Source organism: Schistocerca serialis, chromosome 4 (assembly GCF_023864345.2).
Source record: "Schistocerca serialis cubense isolate TAMUIC-IGC-003099 chromosome 4, iqSchSeri2.2, whole genome shotgun sequence".
NCBI lineage: Eukaryota > Metazoa > Arthropoda > Insecta > Orthoptera > Acrididae > Schistocerca > Schistocerca serialis.
This window is the reverse complement of record NC_064641.1, coordinates 860882535-860908001: the sequence shown is the minus strand read 5'-3', so window position 1 is coordinate 860908001 and position 25467 is coordinate 860882535. Positions and strand designations below refer to the sequence as shown.

The 25467-nt window shown below is 44.6% G+C and overlaps 2 protein-coding genes across 3 annotated transcripts in view; one reads left to right on the top strand and one right to left on the bottom strand.

Moving 5' to 3' along the window:
- Positions 1 to 25467, top strand: part of LOC126473503 (15-hydroxyprostaglandin dehydrogenase [NAD(+)]-like) — a 332530-nt gene that overhangs the window by 191365 nt on the left and 115698 nt on the right. The window lies entirely within an intron of this gene.
- Positions 1 to 25467, bottom strand: part of LOC126473504 (15-hydroxyprostaglandin dehydrogenase [NAD(+)]-like) — an 87329-nt gene that overhangs the window by 46879 nt on the left and 14983 nt on the right. The window contains exon 2 of the mRNA XM_050100594.1: positions 3888 to 3981. Coding sequence (XP_049956551.1) covers positions 3888 to 3980 — 93 coding nt within the window. The 5' untranslated portion in view covers position 3981. The remainder of the gene's footprint in view (positions 1 to 3887; positions 3982 to 25467) is intronic.

The window sequence follows — 25467 nt, the reverse complement described above, 5'->3', positions numbered from 1 at the left end:
ATGTTGCGAAGGACGTAGAAGTCGTGGTATACCCTTAGCACCGCCAGTTGTCTTGGAAGTTCGAGCGGAGCGGTCTGTTACCTGACGAATCCCTCTAACAGTTCTGAAGCGAATACCATGAAGCTTTTCCTTCAGTTTAGGAATCAGGTTGAAGTCACAAGGGCTTAAGGCCGGGGAGTTTGGCTGATGGTGCAGTACTTCCCAGCCTCATCGACTGAACAAATCTGGCAGACCTAGGCCGTAGGCGGCCGAGCATCGTCCTGCACAAGGCTGGCCGGCTTCTCTCTCTAAGCTCTTCATTTTTGGAACACCGCCTGCTGCCAGTTAACAGAAAGAAGCGGCGACGCTTTCTGCAAGCGCCGCACTTCATTTTATATTGCAATGCTCGCACTCATATAGCAGAAGTTGTGACCGAATTTATCGATCGATGGCGGTGGGAAGTGCTGCACACCCGCCACACGTAAGTCGTTGTGAGTTCAACTTGATTCCTAAATTGAAGAACGAACTTCATGGCATTCGCTTCAGAACTGTTTCAGAGATTCGTCAGGCAACAGACCGCTCCATTCGAGCATCAACACAGCTGGCGCTGCTAAGGGTCTTCCACGACTCACACATCGCTGGCAATGGGGTGTGCCCAGTGCTGGTGACTATGGTGAAGGACAGTAAGACCTTGAAACACGTACACATTTTGTGTAAGTTGTAAATAAATATTTGCCGCTATTAATGTTCCAACACACGCACTTGCTCTGAGGACTTCTGTGAAGTAAATGGCACAGGGTATTTGCCAAAGTATCAGTTATTAGGGCTCCTTTTCTTTCCATTGAGGTGTGGAGCGCTGAAAGAATGAACGCTCGGACGCCTCGGAGCTACAATTAGTCCCATCTTGTCCTCGCGTTCACCACGCCAGCGATACGTTGGGCGTTGTAGTATATGTGTAGATTCATCACTTAAAGCTGGCTCTTGAAACTTTGCGAGTAGGCTCCCATGGGACAGTTTGCGCCCATCTTCAGGTGCCCGTCACTTTAGTTTCTTCAGCATCCCTGTGTCGATCTCTCACGAGTAAAGCAAACCTATGGCCATTCATGCTACACTACTGGGCATTAAAATTTCTACACCACGAAGATGACGTGCTACAGACGCGAAATTTAACCGACAGGAAGAAGATGCTTTGATATGCAAATGATTGGTTTTTTAGAGCATTCACACAAAGTTGGCGCCGGTGGCGACACCTACAACGTGCTGACATGAGGAAAGTTTCCAACAATTTCTCATACACAAACAGCAGGTGACCGGCGTCGCCTGGTGAAACGTTGTTTTGATGCCTCCTGTAAGGAGAAGAAATGTGTACCGTTTCAGACTTTGATAAAGGTCGGATTGTAGCCTATCGCGATTGCGATTTATCGTTTCGCGACATTGCTGCTCGGGTTGATCGAGATCCAATGGCTGTTAGCAGAATATGGAATCGGTGGGTTCAGGAGGTTAATACGGAACGCCGTGCTGGATCCCAACGGCCTCCTATCACTAGCAGTCGAGATGACAGGCATCTTATTCGCATGGCTGTAACGGATCGTGCAGCTACGTCTCTATCCCTGAGTCAACAGATGGGGACGTTTGCAAGACAACAACCATCTGCACGAACAGTTCGACGACGTTTGCAGCAGCATCGACCAACGCGAGCAGCAATGTCGCGATACGATAAACCGCAATCGCGATAGGCTGCAATCCGACCTTTATCAAATTCGGAAACTTGATGTTACGCATTTCTCCTCCTTACACGAGGCATCACAACAACGTTTCACCCGGCAACGCCGGTCAAATGCTGTTTGTGTATGAGAAATCGGTTGGAAACTTTCCTCATGTGAGCACGTTGTACGTGTCGCCACCGGCGCCAGCTTTGTGTGAATGCTCTGAAAAGGTAATCGTTTGCATATCACAGCATTTTCTTCCTGTCGTTAAATTTCGTGTCTGTAGCACGTCATCCTGGTGCTGTAGCAATTTTAATGGTCAGTAGTGTACATTCAGTCATCCATTCTATAACTATGTTGCTGTGCTGACAAAAGCTATCACTAGCACACCAGGCGCAAAGAGGTTGCGAGAAGATTAACAGCAGGTGCAAGCAACGTGTCTGTCAGGAGAGAGGCCAAGGAGAGACTCGCAAGAAACAAGCCGCCAACGCCCTCTCACCTGCCAACATTTAGATCACTGGACAGCCCAGTTAGTCATCCAGTGAGTCACCAAGTCAAGTCACCAGGAGTTCAGTCGCAGACAGTCAATCAGAGTCCCGACACAAAAGTTCCCAACCGACAAGTGCTACATTCACTTCTCTTCCTTTGCTGGATTTACATAAAACGTCTTTTATATGCTTTTCATGTGGGAGGGGAGACTGACAGAAATATAGTCACGTCCGTACCCGGTCTTGCGAAGCAGAAAAATTACAGCATTGTTCTAATTTTGAGGAATTGTCTTTCTCTGGATATATTTCTACATCTGTGCTCTGCAAAATACTGAAGAGCATGACAGAGGGCACTTAGCATGGTACTACTGAACCAGGTAGAGGAGTGGTTAGCACACTGGATTCGCATTCGGGAGGACGACGGTTTAGACCTCCGCCCGTACATCCAGATTTACGCTGTCCGCGATACCCCTACATTATTTGAGACAAATGACGAGATGATTCCCTCTATAGGGCACGGCAAATTTCCTTTCCCATCCTTCCCTAATCCGCGCTCATGCTCTGTCCGTAACGACCACGATATCGACGGGACGTTAAACACTAAGCTCCTTCTCCTCCTCTTCCTTAGCAAGGTATTTCATGTTAAAGTTTCTTCTCGTTCCCTTTACGATATGGATCGTGGGAAGAATGGTTGCTTAGATACCGCTGTCCTCGCGATCAAGATACGTACAGGACTGATAATATACCTAGACTCTTCACTTAATACTGTGTATTGAAAGCTGCAGGTAGGCTTTTACGGCATCTGTTCCACTCGCGGATCGCACGAGGGAAAAAAGAATGCCTGAACGTCTCAGTACGAGCTCTAATTTGCCTTATCTTTTTACAGCACAACAAAAGGAAAGAAATCCAGAAACTGTTAATTTTGTAAATATGTGACACACAAAAAAGTCATTTTTTTTATCTAACTGCCTGTCCGTCTGTTAAGAACCTTCTTCTCAGGAACGGACTGACGTATGAAGTCGAAATTTATGTGACATACTAAGGTCTGTGTCCCTTGAGAGTATAATAAATGTAAGCTTCTAACTCAACGCAATCAAAAGATACTGTTACTTCCATACTCGAGAAATTATTCACCAAAATCTGTAGGGTTCTTCCCGTTGGCCTTGAGTCATGCTATTTGTGCTATTTGGGAAAAAGACAAGTCTCGCAGTACAAGCAGAAGAGTAAAATCTGAAAATTATTGATTTATAATTATATCATACGAAGGAAAGATTTTTTTTTTTTATATTTTTTATCTGACTCTCAATCTGTTAAGACCCCTTTTCCTCAGCAATGGTAGACGTATATTTCGTCTTTGCCGATACCGATAACAGGCAAGAATCGTCGACATTGTCGATTCCTGGGATGGATGAACTGTCTTTACGCATAATTACGTTTGAACGAAACCCTTGGTGTGCGCGTCCTTCTCGGACTTCCCTTATTTTTTTTTCTTTATGAGCGCGGTTATTTTATTTGACAAGATTAACCGCTCCAAGCTCTCTCTTACTTCTAAGCAAGCATTCTGACAGATTTTCTTTGCCCCTGGAAAAATTAGTGACAAAGAAGAGATCTAAAAGGACAATGACGTAGAGCGGGTTCGTACGACAAGGCAGTGGTGTTAGACGCCATATGTGCCAAGGCTGTAAGTGAGGTATGAGCAGAGGCAGCGACTCACCTTGGCGCCTGCAGTCAGCAGCGCCCTGCTGAAGGCTCTGCCCAGACCGCCGGCCGCTCCCGTGATCAGCGCCACCTTGCCAGAGGGGTCCATCCTGCAACACGGGACGTCGTCTCAGCAACACAAGTCGTATGTGTGGACTAAACACGCTACACTATTCGGACTGCTCAGCGTTCTCAGTTTGCCTTCTTTGTGATGCGAGTGCAAAAGTGCTTTAGGTTATGAAGACCACACTCTACAGCAACGGCACAGTTGCCTGCTTTCTATCTTGTTTATTGGGATTTTCCGTTCGATATCAATGACATGATGAATGGAAGTAAAGTGAATCGCAACACAGTTGTAATTGGTTATATCTTTATTGCCACAACTGGTTTCCCTGCATTAAAACAGCATCCTCAGGTGAACTGCATAAGAAAGAAAAGATCCCATGAAATACATATGGCCGGCTGCGGTGGCCGAACGGTTTTAGACGCTTCAGCCTGAGGTTCGAATCCTGCCTCGGGCATGGATATGTTTGATGCCCTTTGGTTGGGTCGGTTTAAGTAGTTCTAAGTTCTAGGGGGCTGATGACCTCACATGTTAAGTCCCATAGTGCTCAGTGCCATTTGAAATACGTATGATCGAAATGCTACAAGAATCTTTTACAAAATCTCTAAAAATATTTGAAATCATATTTGAAATGTATTTACAACAGTGACATATTTGCGCGCCAAGACGCTCCCAACGTTCGTAATCAAAAATCGAACCACTGAAGAGGAGAAGTCGTCAAAATAAATAAAGCGCGACATCGTCTGAATAATGTGATGGCACTCTAGGAGAAAAAACTATTTATAAATACAATGAGTGAAACCGAAAGACATAAATAAGGAAACATCAAAATTGGGGCCATACAGCGAGTTAAATGACTAACCCCGCCCCTCCACCTACGCTTTCTGACACCCTCTCCCCTTCACTCAACCGAACACCATTATTAAAAAAAGTCAAGAGCGTAGGGCTGATTGAGCAACAAGTCGATCTGCGTACCATACGGAATCGATGAAATGAAGGACACACAAATTAAAACCGCAACATATTGACATAGTTTTTGACATGTTAAAATTTATTAAAAAGATTATCATAGTATTTTGACCATATGTATTAAATGGGATTTTTCCCTTCCTATGTAATTCAACTGACGATGTTGTTTTAATTCAGGGAAACCGGTTGTGACAATAAAAAGAAAAGAACGTCGGCTCTATCCCCCCCTCTCTCTCTCTCATACACACACACACACACACACACACACACACACACACACACACACACACACACACGGTATGAACATCATAAATAGAAGTTAGTATCAAACATACACTTCGTTAGGTTGGCAACAAATAGGTAAACATACCAAAGAAGATGAAACACGTAATGGAGTCGCAAATAGTTGTATCGAGTGACAAAAGAACAATAGCTCACCACAAAAAAGAGTAAGAAACATGGTGAACAGTGTGTAGAAGGCGAGAACACGTGATTATATGGCAGTGATAAAAGTGGTAGTGCGACCTCCAGACCAGACGTGAGGAAACGCAGATCAGCAAATCGTAAGTAATTACTTTTTTTTTTACAAAAAATCGCGAAGTGAACTATTTGATAATCTATAACTAAAAAAACTGTATCGTTATAGATCCCACTGAAGATGCCTTAGAACAGGAGAAGGCGAAACGCGTATGGGATAAATAAAGTAACTAGCAGCAGGAAAGACAGTTTTATTTACAAAACAAGTATTTATATGCTTGTTGCGGAGGATGGTCACATAATGAAACTTTTTAAAGTATTCGCTAGTTGCAGCTGTCTTGCGGTTCGTTTTACTTCCATTCATTAAACAATTTAACGGCTGCGGTTGCCCGTATTATGAAGTTCTAAGGAACTATGTCATGGCTTCACGATGTATGTAAAATGAGTTGCAGAAAGCTGGTTCAAATGGCTCTAAGCAGTATGGGACTTAACATCTGAGGTCATCAGTCCCCTAGAACTTAGAACTGCCTAAACCTAAGTAACCTAAGGACATCACACACATCCATGCTCGAGGCACGATTCGAACCTGCGACCGTAGCAGCATCGCGGATTCGGACTGAAGCGTCTAGAATCGCTCGGCCACAGCGGCCGGCGCAGAAAGCTGGGCAACTTTATGACTGAATTGATACTTTGAGACAATAGCACACTTTGCTTTTTATTCTGTAAGTAGGCTGTTTAGGTTTTTATCTTGGTAACGAAACGTAGCGCTCTGTACTAAAATCACTGACTGTGCTGTGTGCAGTCTGTGGCTGGTTGGACTCATTGGTGGAATATTCACTAATGTAGTGTTGGGCAGTTGGATGTGAACAGCGCGTAGCGTTGCGCAGTTGGAGGTGAGCCGCCAGCAGTGGTGGATGTGGGGAGAGAGATGGCAGAATTTTAAGAGTGGATGACCTGGACGTGTGTCCGTCAGAAAACGAAATTTGTAAGACTGGATGTCATGAACTGATATATATATAAATATATATGATGACTTTTGAACACTATTAAGGTAAATACATTGTTTGTTCTCTATCAAAATCTTTCATTTGCTAACTATGGCTATCAGTAGTTAGTGACTTCAGTAGTTAGAATCTTTTATTTAGCTGGCAGTATTGGAGCTCGCTGTATTGCAGTAGTTCGAGTAACGAAGATTTTTGTGAGGTAAGTGATTCATGAAAGGTATAGGTTATTGTTAGTCAGGGCCATTCTTTTGTGGGGATTATTGAAAGTCAGATTGCGTTGCGCTAAAAATATTGAGTGTCAGTTTAGTGATGATCAGAATAAGTAAAGAGAGAAGTGTCTGAGTACGTTCAGTGTAACTCAGCTGTCTTTGTATCAAATAACCTAAGAGGTTTACCAGCACAATAATACACAGTTTTCCAAAGGGGAAGTTTCAATTCTTAAACTATAGTAGCTGACATTCCCGGCATTCGTCGTGTATTTCTATTAGAGGCGAAAACAAAAAAGTGAACTGTGTTTGTAGTGTTCTATCGCAAAAAATTCATTTCCATCTGTTCGTGAAACCACCTTTTAAATTATGAAATACTTTCTGTACGATGGGCGCAGCTGCTTCGCGTGTTTGTAACGTCTCTGTAACGTCTCTACAGCTACACTTCTTCGTAGCTCCATAGACGTCCATTTTTGTCGTCTACAGACTGTTGCGCTTCGCAGTTGAAAACTGTCAAAAGAGCTGCCAGGTGTCTGGGATTTCCTTAAGCTGATTCATTTGTAGGAGACTCTTAGTAGTACTGAATAAACGTATTTCAACTTCACGCGTCACGCAGTTTATTTTCGCGCATCTGGCTGCTTATGATGTCATACCTGCTAAACTCACATAGTTAGGTCGTTCCTACCCCACAGCGGTTGTTGACTTATGCGTACCAGGCTTGGCTGAAATCGGTCCAGTGGTTTAGGAGGAGATATTAAACGTACACAAGTACATACGAGGTGTGGCTAGAAAAAAACCGGACTAGTACTGGTGAAACAATAAAACGAATGCAATAAGGCTGAAAGTCGCGTGGCCTGTCACGTGACTCTCGCTCCGCCTACTGCTCGAGTTTAATCTGCCTCCTGCACTCAGTCTGCCCGTGGCGTCTGTTTTAAGTAGTTGACGTTTTGTCTGTGCGTCGGAAAATGTTGAGTGTACAGAAAGAACAGCGTGTTAACATCAAATTTTGTTTCAAACTAGGAAAATCTGCAAGTGAAACGTTTGTAATGTTACAACAAGTGTATGGCGATGATTGTTTATCGCGAACACAAGTGTTTGAGTGGTTTAAACGATTTAAAGATGGCCGCGAAGACACCAGTGATGACACTCGCACTGGCAGACCATTGTCAGCAAAAACTGATGCAAACATTGAAAAAATCGGTAAACTTGTTCGACAAGATCGCCGTTTAAGAATCAGAGCAGTGTCTGAGGTAACAGGAGTTGACAAGGAAAGTGTTAGGCAGATTCTTCATGAAAGTTTCAGCATGAACAAAGTGTGTTCAAAAATGGTTCCAAAGCGTCTCACAATTGAACAGAAGGAACGCCGAAGAATGATTTGTTCTGACATCCTGGAAAACATTGAAAGTGATCCCACCTTCTTACAAAATGTTATTACTTGCGATGAATCGTGGTTTTTTACTTACGATCCCGAAACTAAACGCCAATCGATGCATTGGAAAACTCCTGGTTCTCCACGACAAAAAAAAAGCACGAATGTCAAAATCGAAATTCAAGGCAATGATGATTGTTTTTTTTGACATCAAAGGGATTGTGCACATTGATTGGGTACCAGAGGGACAAACAGTGAATCAGCATTACTACATTAGCGTCCTGGCTACCCTATGTGAGCGAGTACGGAGAAAACGGAACGATTTGTGGAGAAAAAAGTCATGGATCCTTCACCAAGACAATGCCCCAGCTCACAGTGCGTTGTCAGTAAAGACGTTTTTGGCAAAACACAACATTCCCATCTTAGATCATCCACCCTACTCACCTGATTTGGCCCCCTGTGACTTTTTTCTTTTTCCTAAAGTCAAGTCAGCTTTGAAAGGAACTAGATTTGAGGCTGTTGAAGCAGTAAAAGAAAAAGCGACGGAAGTAATGTATGGACTTACCGAAAATGATCTGCAGCATTGCTATGAACAGTGGAAAATTCGTATGGAGCGGTGTAGAGACCGAGGAGGAGAGTACATTAAAGGAGATAACATGAAATTGTAAATAATTGTAAATAAATGTTTTTTCCAGCATCAGTCCGGTTTTTTTCTAGCCGCACCTCGTACATACATTTTTATAGCTTGGGTGGACACCCTGGTCAACATGCAACGTATTGGTCAGCTGCAGTGTGTTCTCACAGAGTGTTGCCATTAGTGCCATGGAAGCTAAAAGCACGTTCATTGCACCTGAGCTGGCCACAAAGTCATTTTGTTCGCAGGGGGGAAAACGTGTTTGTAGATTTCTTGGAAATTTTTTGCTTCGGTCGATAAATTTTATGACATGATTAACTCGGATAGGGTGATACAAGTGAGTTAATCTTGCAGGCCTTCTATATGACAGTTAAATTTTACACATATTATCTTCACCCACTGGAAAGCGAAAGCAGCTATTTCCGTAGATTACAGGGCTAACTTTGTGAAAGCAAGCAGCAGAAACAAGTGTGACAGTTGAAATTGTAGAAAACCAGTCTGATTAATAAAATTAGGGATATTTGTGAATGGTTCAGCAAAAAAGACAACGTTTTGTTACGCATTATAAATTCGTTTCTAAATACAATAAACAAATGCTCAGAGTGTTCTACTGAATGTGTTACGCTTTTTCTCAAATACCGCTCAATGTGTAAGCAACAGCCTGAACTGCACTGAGGCAATGAACTTGGTACAGCGATAAGCACATACATAAAGGGCAGTACTATCGGGTAAACAAGTCCTGAAAGGGTGCTGCACTAGCGGAGTCGTCATTTGTACTCAACTGATTCGTGTGAAAGGGTTGCCGACGTGATTATGCACTTACTCAGCACGGATTCAGAAAATACCGTTCTTGCGAAACTCAACTGGCTCTTTATACTCATGAAGTAATGAGTGCTATCGACAGGGGAGGTCAAATTAATTCCAAATTTTTAGATTTTCAGAAGGCTTTCGACACCGTTCCTCAAAAGCGTCTTCTAACCAAACGGATGCCTATGGAGTACCGCCTCAGTTGTGCGACTGCATTCGGGATTTCCTGTCACAAAGGTCACAGTTCGTATCGATACGCGGAAAGTCATCGAGTAAAACAGAAATAATATCCGGCGTTCCCCAACGAAGTGTCATAGGCCCTCTCTTGTTCCTGATCTATATTAACGACGTAGCACACAATCTCAGTAGCCGTCTTACATTGTTTGCAGATGATTCATTTACCGTCTTCTAAAGTCATCAGATGACCAAAACGAATTGCAAAATGATTTAGATGAGATATTTGTATAGTGTTGAAAAGTGGCAGTTTACACTGAATAAGGAAAAGTGTGAAGTTATTCACATGAGTACTAAAGTAAATCCGCTAAATTTCGATTACGCGGTACGTCACACAAATCTGAAGGCTGTAAATTCAACTAAATACTTAGGGATTACAATTACAAATAACCTAAACTGGAACGATCACATATGTAATGTTGTGGGTAGAGGGAACCAAAGTCTGCGATTCATTGGTAGAACACTGAGAAGGTGCAATAGGTCCACTAAAGAGACTGTTTACACCACGCTTGTCCTCCCTGTTCTGGAGTCCTGCTCTGCGGTGGGGAACCGCATCAGGTGGGACTGACGGATGACATCGAAAAAGTACAAAGAAGGGCAGCTCGTTTCGTATTATCGAGAAATAAGGGATATAGTGCCACAGACATGATACGTGAACTGGAGTGGCAATCATTAAAACAAAGGCGTTTTTCGTTGCGACGTGATCTTCTCATGAAATTTCGATCTCCAGTTTTCTCCTCAGATTGAGAAAACATTCTGTTGGCATCCACCTACATAAGGAGAAATTATCATCACGATAAACTAAGAGAAATCAGGGTTCACACGGAAAAATTTAAGTGCTCCTTTTTCCCGCACGCCGTTCGAGAGTGGAACGGTAGAGAGACAGTTTGAAGGTGGTTCATTGAACCCTGTGCCAAGCACTTTATTATAAATAGCACAGTAATCACGTAGATGTAGATGTATGTATGTATTGAACTGGGGACCTAGAAACGACGGAGAGGCTTCGTCCCCATCGTAGCCCTCAGTGGTAGACACCCCCACAACAGGCTACAGCAGTCCACCCACCCCACCGCCGCCCCACACCGAACTCAGGGTTATTGTGCGGTTCGGCCCGCAGTGGAACCCCCCCCCCCCCCCCCCCCCCCAGGAACATCTCATTCCAGACGAGTGTAACCCCTATGTTTGCGTGGTAGGGTAATTATGATGTACGCGTACGTGGAGAGAGTGTTTACGCAGCAATCACCGACATAGTGTAACTGAGGCGGAATAAGGGGAGCCAGCCCGCATTCGCGGAGGCAGATGCAAAACGGCCTTAAAAACCATCCACAGGCTGGCCGGCACACCGGGCCTCGACACTAATCCGCCGCGCGGATTCGTGCCGGGGACCAGGCGCTCCTTCCGCTCGGGAAGCAGTTCGATAAACCGTACGGCTAGCCGGGCAGGCCAGATGTAGATGTAGATGTGTGTTGTAGTTAAGTGTCGCAGTACATGTTTGTATAGGCTTACGTTATCGGAAGTACTAAAAGTGTCACAAAGTTGGCCGCTTTTATGCTACTAACTTCATTCACTAAATAATGTGCAAAAAGACAACGCACCATTACGAACCCTTGCGGAACGCATTTTAGTTGTTGTGATTTACCTAGTTCAGACTGTACAAGGGACCATAAAAAGTTTCCGTTCAGAGGCCGTACAGTCGAAAATCTGCAAGCCAGTCAGGCAAAATCGTCATCAGAACTGGGCAATCGTCCCAGCGACGAACCAGGTTGAGGAGACCCACCTGGTAAAAACAGTGTTCTGCTGTGTCAAGCGCATACAGCACATCCTCGCCCGACAAGAATCGCCAACAGTTCAAGACCTTTTTTTAAGGGACCGAAGGCGTCCATCAGGTCGAATTAAAGGAATACATCGAATAAATTCAGAGGCGAGCTGCTAGAATTGTGACAGGTAGATTCGATCAACAGGCGAGTATTAACGGAACTGCTTCGTGGCGTGAAACGTGAATCCCTAGAAAGAAGACGAGCTACTTTTCGCGCAACACTGTCCAGAAACTTTACACTACGGGCATTTGCAGCTGATTGCAAAAAGTTTCTGTTACCGCCAACCTACATTTCGCGTAAGGACCCGAAGAGGTGATATGACAAATTAGGGGTCGTATTGAGGCATAAGAGGGTACACAGTCGTTTCTCCCTCGCGCTGTTTGCGAGTGGAACAAGAAAGGAAACGACTGGTAGCGAGGCAAAGTACCCTCCGCCGTGCGCCGAACTGTGGCTTAAGGAATATGAATGTAGATGTATCAAGAAGAAAAAGATTCTGACGCACCCTGACAAATATCCATTGGGCTCCCATGCACAAGTGACTTGAGATATCTCATAGGAAATGATCAAGGGGATTCAGCTCAGGTGACCTCACCGGCCATGGAACAGGACCTGCCCTTCCAATCCAGTGGCCAGGAAACACAGCATTCAGATGGTTGCGGACATCCACACTGAAGTGGTTCGATGCAGCGTCATGTTGTATTCGCATCCTCTCACGAACAGTCAAGGGTACGTTCTCCAACAGCTCGGGTAGAGATCTTTGCGCGAACCTCACAAGTACAGTGGCCATTCAGACGGCCAAGATATCGCCCAATGATACTGTCACCTACAATGCCGGCTCAGACATTGACAGCAAAACGTACCTCATGGTGTGACTCTACCATCGCGTGAGAATTTTCCTCATCGCATACAGTGCTATTCCTGCTGTTCGAAATACCATCTCGATAAAATGAGGCCTCATCAGGAAACAGCACGATCTATACGTAATCTGGTCGATCAATCCATTGTTGGAGCAACCACTGACACCATGCGACCCTTGGTGCAAAGTCAGTTACAAGCATTACATGAACTCGTTGTGGTTGCATGAGTTGCGTTGTTGTTCGTGGAGTACTCGCCACACGGTAGCGTGTGCAGCACCCATTTCACGTGGAATACGACGAATACTTGTAGTGGGATCCTCTGCAACACGTTACAGCACCCCCTCTTTAAAATCGGGTGTGCGATCGATCTTCATGTTGCCAGGTCGCTCGTTTCTTCTTTCCAGTGAACCAATCTCCCGCATTCGTCGATCGGGAGAAATATACACTCGTCGTGACGGATGATGCATGCTAGGAAGTCGTTCCCTGTACATCCTTTCAGCAGCGAGAGCGTTGCAACGTACTTCCCCATAACACAAGACCTCGAAGAAGCTCGTGTATTCCCTTCTGGGACTGTAAATGTTCATACGGAAGAGAAACAAGAGGATATTGTCAGAGAGAGTTTTGGCCGTTAACGAAGAAGTTTGCGCTTGTTTTATAGACTGGCAGAAGGCCTTCGACAGAGTCAATTGGAATATATTGATGAACATCCTTAAGAAAATAGGAATCAACTGGAGAGATCGGAGACTTATAAGGAACTTGTACCTGGGACAAAGGGTAAAGGTACGACTGAACTATGGAGAAACGAACAGTGTGGAAATAGGAAGGGGAGTGAGACAATGATGTTGTCTGTCGCCAAGTCTCTTCAACTGTATGGAGAAATGCTGGCGAGAGAAGCGCTGAAAGGATGCGGAAACTTCAAAGTAGGAGGACGTCTCTTCAACACCATCAAGTATGCAGACGACCAGGTAGTGCTCGCCAAAAACCAGAGACAGCTGCAACACATGATGAACAATTTGGTGGAAACGGGAAGAAAATACGGCATGGAAATCAACATCGAAAAATCAAAAGTGATGCGCATATCAAAACGTGAGAAACACTTGAACGTAACTGTTGACAATCGGTAACTGGAAATGTGAATCAGTTGAAGTACCTGGGAAGTTTTATCACAAAGGATGCCCACTGCACCAACGAAATCCGAGCAAGAATCGCCATGGCCAAAGCTGCTTTCAACAAGAAGAGGACCCTGCTGACCAGCAAGTTGAATTTGGCATTGGGGAAAAACTGATAAAGTGCTACATTTGGAGCTTTGTATGGAGCAGAGACATGGACCACGAGAAAGAAGGAGAAAAAATACATAGAGAGCTTTGAAATGTGGTGCTGGAGGAGACTGGAAAACATCAAGTGGACAGATCGCATAAAAAATGACGATGTACTGCGAAGAGTAGGAGAGAAGTACAGGGTGATTCAAAAAGAATACCACAACTTTAAAAATGTGTATTTAATGAAAGAAACATAATATAACCTTCTGTTATACATCATTACAAAGAGTATTTAAAAAGTTTTTTTTTCACTCAAAAACAAGTTCAGAGATGTTCAGTATGGCCCCCTCCAGACACTCGAGCAATATCAACCCGATAATCCAACTCGTTCCACACTCTCTGTAGCATATCAGGCGTAACAGTTTGAATAGCTGCTGTTATTTCTCGTTTCAAATCATCAATGGTGGCTGGGAGAGGTGGCCGAAACACCATATCCTTAACATACCCCCATAAGAAAAAATCGCAGGGGGTAAGATCAGGGCTTCTTGGAGGCCAGTGATGAAGTGCTCTGTCACGGGCTGCCTGGCGGCAGATCCATCGCCTCGGGTAGTTGACGTTCAGGTAGTTACGGATAGATAAGTGCCAATGTGGTGGCGCTCCATCCTGCTGAAATATGAATTGTTGTGCTTCTTGTTCGAGCTGAGGGAACAGCCAATTCTCTAACATCTCCAGATACTGTAGTCCAGTTACAGTAGCACCTTCGAAGAAAAAGGGACCAAAAACTTTATTGGCTGAAATGGCACAGAAAACATTCACCTTAGGCGAGTCACGTTCATACTGAGTTGTTTCCCGCGGATTCTCAGTGCCCCATATACAGACATTGTGACGGTTGACTTTCCCGTTAGTGTGGAAAGTTGCTTCATCACTAAACACAATCTTTGAAACGAAAGAGTCATCTGTTTCCATTTGAGCAAGGATAAAATCACAGAAATCGATTCTTTTAATCTTATCAGCTGCAGACAGTGCTTGAACGAATTTCAGACGATAAGGTTTCATAACTAACCTTTTTCGTAGGACTCTCCATACAGTTGATTGTGGAATTTGCAGCTCTCTGCTAGCTCTGCTAGTCGATTTTCCTGGGCTGCGAACAAATGCTTGCTGGATGCGTGCTACATTTTCATCACTCGTTCTCGGCCGTCCAGAACTTTTCCCTTTGCAAAAACACCCATTCTCTGTAAACTGTTTATACCAACGTTTAATACACCACCTATCAGGAGGTTTAACACCATACTTCGTTCGAAATGCACGCTGAACAACTGTCGTCGATTCACTTCTGCCGTACTCAATAACACAAAAAGCTTTCTGTTGAGCGGTCGCCATCTTAGCATCAACTGACGCTGACGCCTAGTCAACAGCGCCTCAAGCGAACAAATGTACAACTAAATGAAACTTTATAGCTCCCTTAATTTGCCGACAGATAGTGCTTAGCTCTGCCTTTTGTCGTTGCAGAGTTTTAAATTCCTAAAGTTGTGGTATTCTTTTTGAATCACCCTGTATTATGCGTACAATTCTTCAGAGAAAGGCCAAATGGATTGGACATGTACTTACACACGAGTGACTCATACATGATGTCATCGAAGGGAAACTCAGAGGAACCGCAGGACGAGGAAGAAGAAGAATTCAACATCTGGATGACATGAAAGATGCAAGGAGATACAACAGACTGAAGGAAGAAGCTGAAGACAGGGAACAGTGGAATCAGAAATTCTCCGTACTGAGACATGGACCTGCCACTAGGCAGAATACTACATAATAATAATAATAATAATAATAATAATAATAATAATAACAGAAGTGACCAGAGAACATAATTTAGAATTTTTAAATGAAAGAAAATATTGTTCTCGTGGTAGCCTGTTTGATAAATGCATTGTTCCGGTCCAACGAAGACTGTGCACTATTCCCCTGCCTTCGTCGAACATCTGTCTGGTCTTACGTTAAATCAGTAAACGTGTCGAAGCCCCCCGTCCAGACAGTATATGACTGTAATTCCGCGAAGGATAACACGGAGGAGGCCGAAGTTATAAACTTTTTTCTCCAGATCGGTTTTATTGAGGAAGGTCGTACTGGAATCGCAAAGTAGGAAATATCGAAATAAGTGACCATGGGGAAAAAAGGAACGGAAGTAGCTCAATGCAGGAAAGGCCGCTGGACCTGGCGTGCAATACACTTCCGCACTGCCGCATAGTGAACGAAATACCAGCGTCCGGAATATCGGTCAAGGGTGTGGTTGGACTGAAGGACTTCTAGCAAACAGAAAGCAACATGTCATTCTGAATGTAGAGAAATCTTCGGACGTAAAAGTAACTTCGGGCGTACCCTAGCTGAGTGCTAGAGGATGACAAATTTTCAGAACACATAAAAAAGACCTAGCGCGTTTTGTTACAGTTTCATTTCGTAAACTCCAAAGAATCACTGTGATTCTCAGCAACTCCAGCGGCAGACGCAGCGAGAGGAGCATTCTGCATCACCCTCTGTTTTGCTCTTCAAGTTTCAAGAGCGTATGTTCCTAGAAGAGAAAACCAATATACTGCTTCCCCCCTGTGGCGAAGGGATCATGAGCGTGAAGGGTAAAATCAGAGAGATTGGAGCTCACACTGAAGTTTACCAGCAATCGTCTTCCCTCGAACTATTCACGACTGGAACAGGAAAGGAGAGAAGTGTTACTGGAACATAAAGTACCCGCCGCCATACACTTAAGATGGCTTGCGGAGTATAAACGTAGATCGATGGAGAGAGTCATTTTTCTATAATGAATCACATGCACTGAACTGAAAAGAATGGATCCATGGAATCTAAGCATTGGACGAGCAATGGCATGAAACGTTTTAAGCGTAAATCGTCGAGATATGCGGAACATACGTGTGCTGCTTAGTTTTGGTCAGTGAGCACAAGAAAAGACGAACGTCACCCGAGGCTTGTGTCTACATCACGATATGACGAACGGACAACAATGACGACGTTTTACGAATGACCCTAGTCACTGTGGACGCAGTCGAGTGCCTTCTAAGGACCGAACGCTTCACGTCCAAAATCGTGCGGCCTACTTTGGTAAGGTGCTCGACGGACGTGGACGGTCTTGTGGGAACAGTGTTTGAGGAACACACTCCGCCACGAGTGCAGCTCGCAGACAGCGTGCCATCGGGCTACAGGAATGGGTTTCTGTCCCCGAGAGGTACTTACTCGTCAGGCGTCGACGGCACTGCAAGTGTTATTGATACGTAATCAGACATAATTTGTGCTCACCTGCTTCACGTGCCCAAAGCGAAAGTTGCTCCATGACCGGTGTCTAAATCTACTATATCTAACGCCAGTACAGCGTACAGCGATGGCTAGATAACTTCTCACCCAAATACAAGAAACCAACCCGAACCCACCGCTGTGCTTAATATTCATCTACAGAAAAGTGTCAGCGAATGCAGTGTGATGGCAACTGCAGAAACAAAATTCTCGTGGTACAACTGATATTGTTATAAATCCAGTAAATACAAAACAGATTTCAAGCGTCAATCTCGTCATCACGTTCAATCGCATGCGCCTGGCAGCGTGTAGACAAGCCCCACGTCTCGAGGGTCACCGGCTATATTGTACATACACCTAAACAAATACTGGTTGATCGTAATAAAGTTCGACTACTTACAGAGGTTCAGTGTGGGTTATAATTATCATATGGCAGCGAAACTTGGTAGATATTCCATTTCGTTAATGCGGAGCAGATTTACTCTGGAAAGAATGGCGCAAATGTGCCGCTATGAATGCAACGAAGAAATACGGAAATGTCTCCATGTGTAATGGATTAGGAACGGGACGAGGGCAGAATAGATCAGACAACTGAAAAAGACATAATGTATATTTTATTACACTACTGGCCGTTAAAATTGCTACACCACGAAGATGACGTGCTACAGACGAGAAATTTAACCAACACGAAGAAGATACTGTGATACGCAAATGATTAGCTTTTCAGAGCATTCACACAAGGCTGGCGCCGGTGGCGACACCTACGACGTGCTGACATGAGGAAAGTTTCCAACCGATTTCTCATACACTTACAACAGTTGACCTGCGTTGCCTGGTCAAACGTTGTTGTGATGCCTCGTGTAAGGAGGAGAAAGGCGTACCATCACGCTTAAGACTTTGATAAAGGTCGCCTTGTAGCCTATCGCGATTGCGGTTTATCGTATCGCGACATTGCTGCTTGACTGTTAGCAGAATAAGGAATAGGTGGTTCAGGAGGGTAATACGGAACGCCGTGCTGGATCCCAACGGCCTCGTATCACTAGCAGTCGAGATGACATTCATCTTCTCCGCATGGCTGTAGCGGATCGTGCAGCCACGTCTCGATCCCTGAATCAACATGTGGGGACGTTTGCAAGACAACAACCATCTGCACAGTTCGACGGCGTTTGCAGCAGCATGGACTATCAGCTCGGAGACCATGGCTGCGGTTACCCTTGACGCTGCATCACAGACATGAACGCCTGCGATGGTGTACTCAACGACGAACCTGGGTGCACGAATGGCAAAACGCATTTTTTCGGATTAATCCAGGTACGGTTTACAGCATCGTGATGGTCGCATCCGAGTTTGGCGACATGGCGGTGAACGCACATTGGAAGCGTGTATTCGTCATCGCCATACTGGCGAATCACCCGGCGTGATGGTATGGGGTGCCATTCGTTACACGTCTCGGTCACCTCTTGTTAGCATTGACGGCACTTTCAACACGGGACGTTACGTTCAGATGTGTTACCACCCGTGGCTCTACCCTTCATTCGATCCCTGCGAAACCCTACATTTCAGCAGGATAATGCACGACCGCATGTTGCAGGTCCTGTACGGGCCTTTCTGGATACAGAAAATGTTCGACTGCTGCCCTGGCCAGCACATTCTCCAGATCTCTCACTAACTGAAAACGTCTGGTCAATGGTGGCCGAGCAACAGGTTCATGACAATACGCCAGTCACTACTCTTGATGAACCGTGGTATCGTGTTGAAACTGCATGGGCAGCTGTACCAGTACGTGCCATACAAGCTCTGTTTGACTCAATGCCCAGGCGTATCAAGGCCGTTATTACGGCCATAGATAGTTGTTCTGGGTACTGATTTCTCGGGATCTATGAACCCAAATTGCGTGAAAATGTAATCACATGTCAGTTCTAGTATAATATATTTGTCCAATGAATACCCGTTTATCATCTGCATTTCTTCTTGGAGTAGCAATTTTAATGGCCAGTAGTGTATTAACTGCTGCTTAAACAGTTTGTTCAATATCATCACTGGAGACGCATTCAGATGTTGCATTCAGAAAAGGACGTAAAGAGTTGTCGCTCGGAGCAGTTGCGGTGGAATATGAACAACGAAATGCCGTGTACTTGTCTCGAAGTCAGTGTCCCTTTTTTTTTTAGGTATCCCTGTAGCAAAAAGTCACATGGATTCATTTCAGGTGATCTTGGACACCATACATGTAGAAAACCTCTAGAGGCAACACACTTGTGGAACGTTCCATTAAGCATATCTTTCACTGGGCGAGCCACCTGAGATGTCGCCCCACCTGGCATGAAAACAGTGATTTCCACACAGTTGCGCTCTTCCAAAGCAGGAATCACACGCTGTACAAGTAGCTCTCGATAACGTTCTGACGTCACGCCTCGCCTGACAGGCCCTCTGGGTGTTTCCTCTTTCTTTAACCATGAACGCGCCGAGAATGCAGCTGCTTGTGAATACACACCACACAGTCACATACGGCGAGTTCAGTGGCACTTGGAGCACAACAAGCGGTTTTACTACACCCAGAATTCGACAGTAGTATATTCGGTGCATACTGTAGTGTAAAATGTGTCTCGTCACACCATAGAATATTGCCTGGGCACATATTATCAATTTCGACCCATGTCAGAAACCGAAGAGCAAATTCAGAACGTTGCTGCAGATCACGAGGTTTCAGTTTTTGCAGCGTCGGGGTCTTGTCCGGGAACCAGCGTAAAACAGGTCCCAAAACTTTCCGTACTGTTAACCATGGGATGGACAATTCTCGTGACAGTGCCCGAGCACTAACGCTACCCAGGGCACATGCTGCATGGCCAGTTACAGCAACAGCAACCTCGTCAATAACTTCCAGCGGGAATGGTCGCCTTCATGTGTCACACCAAGCTCACCCGTGTTTTCTTATTATCGTCATCTTTAAGCCGTCTAATGACATTGGGTCTCTCCTAAGACCTCCCAGTTGGCGATACTCACTCAATACAGCACTGTAATTGCTGCATTTACGAAAAACAGTTTCACAAACAGCGCACAGTATCTCTTCTCGGCAGCCATACGTTATGGCTTCTTGAATAACAGCGTGGGTGTCATATCGCCATCCAGTGTACAGCACCATAGTTGCACCTGTTGTCCACAGTTGGAACTAATTTGCTCTCGAGCGTAAATCGGTTCCACATTAACCCATTAGCATATGTACAAAGTTTCACTGCCCTACGATAATTACAGCCGAACTTTGATCTCTGTAAGTAGGTGCACTTTAATCATGACCACCCAGTACACTTACAGTGCTCCCCCGGTAGCTGCGTGGTCAGCGCGACAGAATGTCAATTCTAAGGGCCCGGGTTCGATTCCCGGCTGGGTCGGAGATTTTCTCTGCTTCTCTGCTGTGGGACTGGGTGTTGTGTTGTCCTAATCACCATCATTTCATCCCTATCGACGCGCAAGTCGCCGAAGTGGCGTCAAATCGAAAGACTTGGACCCAGCGAACGGTCTACCCGATGGAAGGCCCTAGTCACACGACATTATTCTTACTACACTTACACATACATTAGGATTTCATATTATTTTAAAAAATTGTGCCCATCAAGGGTTCTAACCAAGGTTTTTGGAGATTTCTCTTGGGTGTAAGGGAGATGCCACCACTGGAGATGAAAGGTGTCTCAGAAATGTTGTGACAAACCCAGAGGGGTTGTGAAATGTGTCTTGAGTAACAAATCGAGGATAGGAAACGTCATCCAACGGCGCTACAGAGGGTCGATGTTATAGGTTCCAGCACCTGCCCCTAGGCTACCCGTTCGACAGCAAACGTGACTTCGTACGCTGACTGAGCGTAGACGGAACATCTCGAAATGATGTTTGTTACTCAGTGATTGCAGCTGATTGACACGGTCCCGAGTGGAGGAGATGGAGCAAGCTTCTGTGTAGGAAGGGCTTCTCTCCTATGAATGCGATGCCGTGTTGTCTTGGTGGACGTCAGTTTCAGACACAGGTTTCCATCTGGACTTTATTTTTCTCCTGTATACAGAAAAACATTGGAGAAATTAGTGGGTCCCAAGAGGAAAAGAAACTGCGGATGGAAATTCGTGTCTGAAACCATCATCCACTATGCATTCATAGGAGACAAGGCCTGTCTGCACAGCAGCTAGCTCCATCTTCTCCATTGGGGATCCTGTCAATCAGTCGGGATCTCTGAATAACAAACAACATTGCGAGACGTTACCCCTACGGTCCCTCAGCATTCAAAGTCACGTTTGCTGCTGAAGGGGTGTTCTAGCGACAGCCGCCATAGCCTATAACTTTGACGCTCTGAAGCGTCGTTGGATGACGTTTCCAGACACAGGTTCCTATCATAGATTTTTTCATCAAGTCACCATATACAACCCCTCCAAGTTTGCATGCATACACCTCTACGTAACGTGGAAGAAAGAGAATCTCTGTCTTAATACCAACTCTTTGACGTAACTTTAGCCATACTCTTCGGTTTATTCACGTTTTGTAAAGCATGTGGAATGTGTTACCTGCAGCTAAGTGTGTAAAGTGCAGTAAAATTACCGTCACTTGAAAACATTCATTATGTTTTCCAGAATACTGTGTGCACCACCATCCAACCAACAGACATTAATCACTGTAAGTAAAGCAACAACATCTATCTCATAATGTGAATAATTCTCGCCACACTCAGTGCTTACATGTTTCGTTTATCCATCTTGCCACAGTTACATCACTCCCACACTGCTGCAAACAATTAATACAGTATGTCTACCATCTGAAGATGAATCGCTAAGCCGATCGAAACGGTAATAGAATAATAAAAAATTGAAGAACAAAACGACAGGCGACTGGTTGCGGTAATTTCAAGAAACCTTTATTCATCACAGTGGCAGTGTTTCAAATTCATAATGGATAAAATTTTTACCAAAAAATGTGCCTCTTACTACATCTACATTTACATGGATACTCTGCGAATCACATTTAAGTGCCTGGCAGAGGGTTCATCGAACCACCTTCACAATTCTCTATTAATCCAATCCCGTATTAGTGCGTGGAAAGAATGAACACCTATATCTTTCTGTACGAGCTCTGATTTCCCTTATTTTATTGTGGTGATCGTTCCGCCCTATGTAGGTCGGTGTCAACAAAACATTTTCGCATTCGGAGGAGAAAGTTGATGATTGGAATTTCGTGAGAACATTCCGCCGCAACGGAAAACGCCTTTCTTTTAATGATTTCCAGCCCAAATCCTGTATCATTTCTGTGACATTCTCTCCCATATTTCACGATAATACAAAACGTGCTGCCTTTCTTTGAACTTTTTCGATGTACTCCGTCAGTCCTACCTGGTAAGGATCCCACACCGCGCAGCAATATTCTAAAAGAAGACGGATAAGAGTAGTGTAGGCAGTCTGCTTTACGGTCTGTTGCATTTTCTAAGTGTCCGCCAATAAAACGCTGCCTTTGGTTAGCCTTCCCCACAACATTTTCTATGTGTTCTTTCCAATTTAAGTTGTTCGTAATTGTAATACCTAGGTATTTAGTCGAATTTACGGCTTTTAGATTAGACTGATTTATCGTGTAACCGAAGTTTAACGAGTTCCTTTTCGCATTCATGTGGATGACCTCACACTTTTCGTTATTTAGGGTCAACTGCCACTTTTCGCACCATTCCGATACTTCTTCTAAATCGTTTTGCAGTTTGTTTTGATCTTCTGATGACTTCATTAGTCGATAAACGACAGCGTCATCTGCAAACAACCGAAGACGGCTGCTCAGATTGTCTCCCAAATCGTTTATATAGGTAACGAACAGCAAAGGGCCTATAACACTACCTTGGGGAACGCCGTTTTACTGCTGACTTTCCGTCAATTACTACGAACTGTGACCTCTCTGAAAGGAAATCGCAAATTCAGTCACATAACTGAGACGATATTCCATAAGCATGCAAATTTATTACGAGCCGCTTGTGTGGAACAGTTTCAAAAGCATTCCGGAAATTCAGAAATACGGAATCGACCTGAAATCCCTTGTCAATAGCACTCAGCACTTCATGTGAATAAAGGGGTAGTTGTGTTTCACAGGAACGATGTTTTCTTAACCCATGTTGACTGTGTGCCAATAGACCGTTTTCTTCGAGGTAATTCATAATGTTCGAACACAATATATGTTCTAAAATCCTGCTGCATATCGACGTTAACGATATGGGCCTGTAATTTAGTGGATTACTCCTACTACCTTTATTGAATATTGGTGTGGCCTGTGCAACTTTCCAGTCTTTGGGTACGGATCTTTCGTCGAGCGAACGGTTGTATATGATTGTTAAGTATGGAGCTAATGCATCAGCATACTCCGAAAGGAACCTAATTAGTATACAGTCTGGCCAAGAAGACTTGCTTTTATCAAGTGATTTGAGTTGCTTCACTACATCGCGGATATTTACTTCTACGTTACTCATGCTGGCAGCTGTTCTCGATTCGAATTCTAGAATATTTACTTCGTCTTCTTTTGTGAAGGGATTTCAGAAAGCTGTGTTTAGTAATTTTGCTTTGGCAGTACTGTCTTCGATAGTATCTCCATTGTTATCGCGTAGAGAAGGCATTGATTGTTTCTTGCCGCTAACATACTTCACATACGACCAGAATCTCTCTGGATTTTCTGCCAGGTTTCGAGACAAAGTTACGTCTCACATTGAACTCCGCGCTAAGTTTCGAGCTTCTGTAAAGGATCGCCAATCTTGGGGATTTTGCGTCTGTTTAAAATTGGCATGTTTGTTTCGTTGTTTCTGCAACAGTGTTCTAACCCGTTTTGTGTACCAAGGAGGATTAGCTCCGATGTTTGTTAGTTTATTTGGTATAAACCTCTCAATTGCTGCTAATTTTATTTCTTTGAATTTAAGCCACATTTGGTCTTCACTCATATTATTAATTTGGAATGAGTGGAGATTGTCTCTCAGGAAGGCGTCAAGTAAATTTTCATGTACTTTTTTGAATAGGTATAGTTTTCGCTTATTTTTAGAGGATTTGGGAATTACAATATTCAGTCTCGCTGTGTTCACTAATCCCTATATCGCTTTTGATGCTGGTTATTAACTCAGGATTATTTGTTGCTAAGAAGTAAAGTGTGTTTTCACGATCATTTACTATTCGCGTGGGCTCATGACTAACTGCTCGAAATAATTTTCAGAGAATGCGTTTCGCACAAGTTCGGATGATATTTTATGCGTACCTCCGGAATTAAACATTTATTTTCGCCAACATATCGAGGGTAAATTAAAGTCACTATAATCGTATGAGTCGGGTACGTGATTCAAATCAAACTCAAGTTTTCTTTGAACCTTTCAGCAACTGTATCGTCGGAACTGAGAGGTCGGTAAAAGGATCCAATTATTATTTCATTTCGGTTGCCAATAATGACCTCTGCCCATACTATCTCACAGGAAGTATCTACTTCAATTTCGCGACAAGTTAAACTACTACTAACAGCAACAAACACGCCACCGCCAACCGTGTTTAGCCTATCTTTTCGGATCACCGTTAGGTTCTTCGCAAAAATTTCGGCTGAGCTTATATCCGGCTTTAGCCAGCTTTCAATGCCTATAACGATTTGCGCATCAGTGCTTTCTATTAGCGCTTGGAGCTCTGGTGTTTCCCCAACACAGCTATGACAATTTACAACTGTTATACCTATGGTTCCTGTGTATATGTTCTTCCTGTGTTCAGCCTGCACGCTTTGTGACAGAAGCCCATTTTGTGTTTTCCCGAGACCCTCTAACCTAAAAGAAACGCCGGCCATTCCACGCCACACAGCCCCTGCTACCCGTGTAGCCGCCTCCTGCGTATAGTGGACACCTGACCTATTCAGCGGAACCCGAAATCCAACCACCCTTTGGCGAATGTCGAGGAATCTGCAGCCTACACGGTCGCAGAACTGTCTGAGCCTCTGATTCAGACCCTCCAGTCGGCTCTGTACCAGAGGTCCATAATCGGTCCTGTCGACTATGCAGCAAATGGTCAGCTCTGCTTTCATCTAGCAAGCAAGACTGGCAGCCTTTACCACTTCTGTTAGCCGCTCGAAACCAGAGAGAATCTCTTCTGATCCAAAGTGACAGACATCATTGGTACCGACGTGAGCAACCACCTGCAGTTGGCTGCGCCCTGTACTCCTCATGGCATCCGGGAGGACCCTTTCGCACATCTGGAATGACTCCACCCAGTATGCACACGGAGTGCACATTGGTTTTCTTACCCTCCTTGTCAGCCAAGTCCCTAAGGGGCCCCATAACGCACCTAACGTTGGAGCTCCCAACTACCAGTAGTCCCACCCTCTGCGATTGTCCAGATCTTGCAGGCTGAGTGGTTTCCTCTGAAACAGGACAGTCGACAGCATCTGGCTCAGCGACAGCCACAGACAGCACCTGGAACCTGTTTGTCAGACAAACCGGGGAGGCCTTACGTGCAGCCGCCTGGGAAGTCTTTCGCCGCCTGCTTCGCCCCGGGCCCGAACTTCCACTCGCCCACAGGTGAGGGGTCAGCCTCAGTGCGAGCACTAACTGGGTTCGCCACCGGTGAGGACCGATCGGAGG